This window comes from Orycteropus afer, unplaced genomic scaffold (genome assembly GCF_000298275.1).
Source record: "Orycteropus afer afer isolate SDZICR_OR568_19922 unplaced genomic scaffold, OryAfe1.0 scaffold00264, whole genome shotgun sequence".
NCBI lineage: Eukaryota > Metazoa > Chordata > Mammalia > Tubulidentata > Orycteropodidae > Orycteropus > Orycteropus afer.
The window spans coordinates 393,224-394,907 of record NW_006921851.1 but is presented as its reverse complement, the minus strand read 5'-3'; the positions used below and the strand labels follow the sequence as shown (position 1 = coordinate 394,907).

The following is a 1,684-nucleotide window of genomic DNA, read 5'->3' as shown; positions in this document are numbered from 1 at the left end:
CCTGGAAGTTCATGGCTCCCGAGCCGCGGGGCCCGATTCGGGCGCACTTGGGGCCCGGGGCGGCGCTGCGGCGGCGGGCGCGCAAGGCTGGCGGTGCCGGGACTATGGAGCTGGCGCAACGCGGCTAGTGCATGGGGCCGGGAACTGGGGCCGGGCCAAGCCGAGAGCCGCTGCCGCTCACGCTGTAGCCGCTGCTGCCGGGAGCTTCCCGGCGCCGCGATCCCGCCGCTTGCACCCAGCCTCCAGCGGCAACAACAACGGGCCCGGGAGCGCGCAGCCCGGCCCTCCCCCCGCGTCATGCGCACGCACCGCCGCCCCCGCTGGCTCCAGCACTCGCAACCCAAGCCCCCTCCTCGCCGCCCCCGCCCGCCTGCACGCACTGCCCAGTCGCGGCCCCCGCCCCTCGCGCTGCTCCGGGCTGCCACCACCCTAAAGCGCCGCTGCGGCCTGGCTCCGCCCACCAAGCCTTGGCCTTTCTCCTCTTCAGCCCCTAACTACGCCGCCCTCAGGCAGCCGGCCGGTAGAGGATCTCTGCTCCCGGTTCTGCCCCGGCCCAGGCTGTGGCTTTCTCCTTCCTGCTCCTTTCCGAGAGTTGTGCGACCTCTAGACATTGTCCGAACTGTTTCCTTCTCACTAACATCGTGTATCCTTCAGTGCGGCACAGGCTACCCAGACCCTGGGACCGGCCCAAGGTTAGCTCTAGCGACCACCCCGCCCCCGTTGCTCCCCAACGCCTGGGATGTCGGCTACCGGCTACAGTTCGGAGGCTGGGAATCTGGGTTCCCAGCTCTGTTCCTAGTTCTCTCTCTCTGTGAGAGCTTTATTGGTGGAGCCGTTGAAGATGACACTTTGAACAATATACCTCCTGCCCTTGTCTTGTTATGACCAGCCTATCCTAAAAGATCCCCCTGAGCGCTCTGAAATAGATAAGACTCCATTAGTATATAGAGGAAGACTCAGCACAACCCATTCGCCCTGTTTCATTCCCTTGTCCATCCTGATCTTTCTGATGCACACTCCTTCTGGGCCTGGTTGCTTTCTTCAATTTCCCGGTGCCTCTGCATTCCTATTGCCAGAGCTGTCTGCAGTTCTGCTGCCCAGTCCCCACACCCCTCCACAACCTTTCCTAAACCCCACAAGTGGTGGCATATGTAGGGCAGTGGCCCCAGCAAATCAGCCTGCCAGGGCTATCTATACACAGATGTCCACTGGCACAGTTGGCTGGCACAGGCCATGTTTTTCACACACACTTCCATTTCCCAAGCCAAGCTGGGCCTTTCCACAACTCAAAAGCATCGACTCTTCTTCAGTCTTCCTTATTCATTGTCCAGCTCTCACATGCATATGAGGCAACTGAATATACCATGGCTTGTGTCAGACATACCTTAGTCTTCAAGGAGACATCTTTGCTCTTCAGCACTTGAAAGAGGTCTTTTGCAGCCAATTTGCCCAGTGCTATACATCATCTGATGTCTTGACTTATGAAGTCCTTGACAATTTCAATCTTTTCTCCATCTATTGTGATGCTGCTTATTGGTCCAATTGTGAGGATTTTTGTTTTCTTTATATTGAGGTATAATCCATACTGTAGACTGTAGTCTTTAATCTTCATCAGTAAGTGCTTCAAGTCATCCTCACTTTCAGCAAGCAAAGTTGTGTCGTCAGTGTATCTCACGTTGTTAAT

At 57.2% G+C, this 1,684-nt stretch overlaps 1 protein-coding gene across 1 annotated transcript in view; it reads right to left on the bottom strand.

Moving 5' to 3' along the window:
• Positions 1 to 299, bottom strand: part of AGAP3 (ArfGAP with GTPase domain, ankyrin repeat and PH domain 3) — a 122,704-nt gene extending 122,405 nt beyond the window's left edge. Inside the window, exon 1 of the mRNA XM_007950146.1 lies at positions 48 to 299. Coding sequence (XP_007948337.1) covers positions 48 to 299 — 252 coding nt within the window. The remainder of the gene's footprint in view (positions 1 to 47) is intronic.
• Between the last annotated feature and the right edge of the window lie 1,385 nt (positions 300 to 1,684).